The sequence below is a fragment of the Apteryx rowi genome, unplaced genomic scaffold (genome assembly GCF_003343035.1).
Source record: "Apteryx rowi isolate R43461 unplaced genomic scaffold, aptRow1 scaffold_405, whole genome shotgun sequence".
In the NCBI taxonomy this organism is placed as follows: domain Eukaryota; kingdom Metazoa; phylum Chordata; class Aves; order Apterygiformes; family Apterygidae; genus Apteryx; species Apteryx rowi.
The window spans coordinates 366,912-368,766 of NW_020450580.1; the positions used below are offsets into that span (position 1 = coordinate 366,912).

The 1,855-nt window shown below is 49.4% G+C and overlaps 1 protein-coding gene across 1 annotated transcript in view; it reads left to right on the forward strand.

Moving 5' to 3' along the window:
* The window catches only part of RPN1 (ribophorin I), an 8,370-nt gene extending 6,750 nt beyond the window's left edge, over positions 1-1,620 (forward strand). Inside the window, exon 10 of the mRNA XM_026075514.1 lies at positions 1,012-1,620. Within this exon, the coding sequence (XP_025931299.1) occupies positions 1,012-1,194 (183 nt within the window). The 3' untranslated portion in view covers positions 1,195-1,620. The remainder of the gene's footprint in view (positions 1-1,011) is intronic.
* The last annotated feature ends 235 nt before the right edge of the window (positions 1,621-1,855 follow it).

Consider the following 1,855-nt stretch of genomic DNA (forward strand, 5'->3'; position numbering starts at 1 on the left):
CTCTGCTTCTCTTGGCTCTATCAAGTGTTCTAGGTCGGTTTTAATTTGTGGTTTAGTTTCTGCAGCCTGTGTCTTTTTAGTCCAAAAATGACTTCTTTTTTGCCAGAAGGTGTGAAGATCCATTTGTCTTTTTCCTATTTGCAGTAATCTTGGCTATGTAGCCCTCTGAGTGCTGTTGGTGAACAGCTGCTTGTGCTGTTTCTGAAACATTCCTTAAACCAGCTGTGTGGGTACGCTTTTGTGACGGTCCTGAGGCTTGTCATTGAGCTCACGGCAGTGACATTTAGGCAAAAATGGAAACACATTATCTGTTCTGACTCTACTAATGACACCAGTCAAACCAAAATCTTCTCCCTAATCCTTATTTTCTTGCACATGTGAATTTGGTGCTGACAGTTCTGGTAACGTGATGCTCTTCAGGGGGGATTTTGCTGTACCGTGTAGAAAGCTGTGACACGAGTGTGCCCACTGTCCTCTCTGCCTTCCACTATGTTTCAACACCTACCCGGAACAGCCAGCTAACCCCAAGTGGGGGACATTTTAAACTCCAAGGTCCATTCAACCCACAGCCACCTTGCTTACTCTGTTATTAGCTTGAGGAGTAGATCTATCACTATGGACAGCAGCCTTCCTATTTCTCACACACCATTACATTCACCGCAAGAAGGACACAGCTTCCAGCTATCATAGTTGTGATTTAGCTGAAAGCCTTTCAAAATCCATCAGTAACACTATTTAACAGTCATTGCACCTGTCTCCTGCTTAAATAGCTCCTGGTTTCTCAGAGCCCCATTATCTGTACTGCTTAATTATCCATCCGCAAGTTGTTCCTCATGACATGACGACAGAGAGAGGTGGCAGCTCAGGAGGTGATATTCAGGGACAGGAGATGTTCCCTCTTACCACTGATAGTGTTTTTTGGCCCAACGTTACTGTCTCTTCTGTTCCAGCTTCACTGCAGGGATGTTTTTTGACTCCTCTAATGTTCCCTTTGTTTCTCGCTCCTGTCAGGTGAGTGAGATTCAGAAGCTCGACAGCCAAGTCAAGGAGCTCGTTCTGAAGTCCTCTGTTGAGGCGGAGCGGCTGGTAGCGGGCAAGCTCAAGAAGGACACGTACATTGAGAACGAGAAGATGCATTCCAACAAGCGCCAGGAGCTGGTCACCAAAATCGACAATATTCTTGATGCATTGTAACTCAGTGGGTTAGTAACTGGGAGAAGGGGAGGGGTGCAAAGGGAGATGAGAGGCCTGGGAGTGGACACACTTTGAGCCAAAACTAGTAATGCTCCTTCCCAGCAAAACTGGAGAAAATTTTGATATGAAAAATGTCTGCAAGTAAGTTTTGTTTTTAGATTCTTTCATAGAGCCTGTCTGCTCAGCAACATCTGCTGTGCCAGGGACCAAGATGTAATGCTGTTTGGATGGATAACAGGGTTTCTTGAGGTGAGACACGGCCAGGTTATAAAACAGTCTCCTGCTTTTGTTTTTCCCTGCGTAGATGCGCTCTTACGAAACGTTCACAAACAGCCAGTCTGAGCACAGCCCTGCTCATGGCAAACCCCAATGTCACGTCCAAAAAGAATAAAGACGACTTTGTTCTAAAGGCTTTGGAATAAAACAGCCGCTGCCCCTTGACTTTGAGCAAAGCTGCGGGCGGGTAGGAGAGATCACGCGGCGGCAGGGAGGGTGGGAGCCCGCCCGGGGCCCGCAGCACCGGCGCCGACCGGGAGCGCGGGTTGCGGCGGTGCCCGGAACCAGTGTGCGGGTGGTGCTGTTCCCCGGGGAGCCGAGTTCGGCACCGGACCGGTCTCCCGCCGCTGCGCCTCCCGCCTGCCTTCGGCCTGCGGGGCGGCGC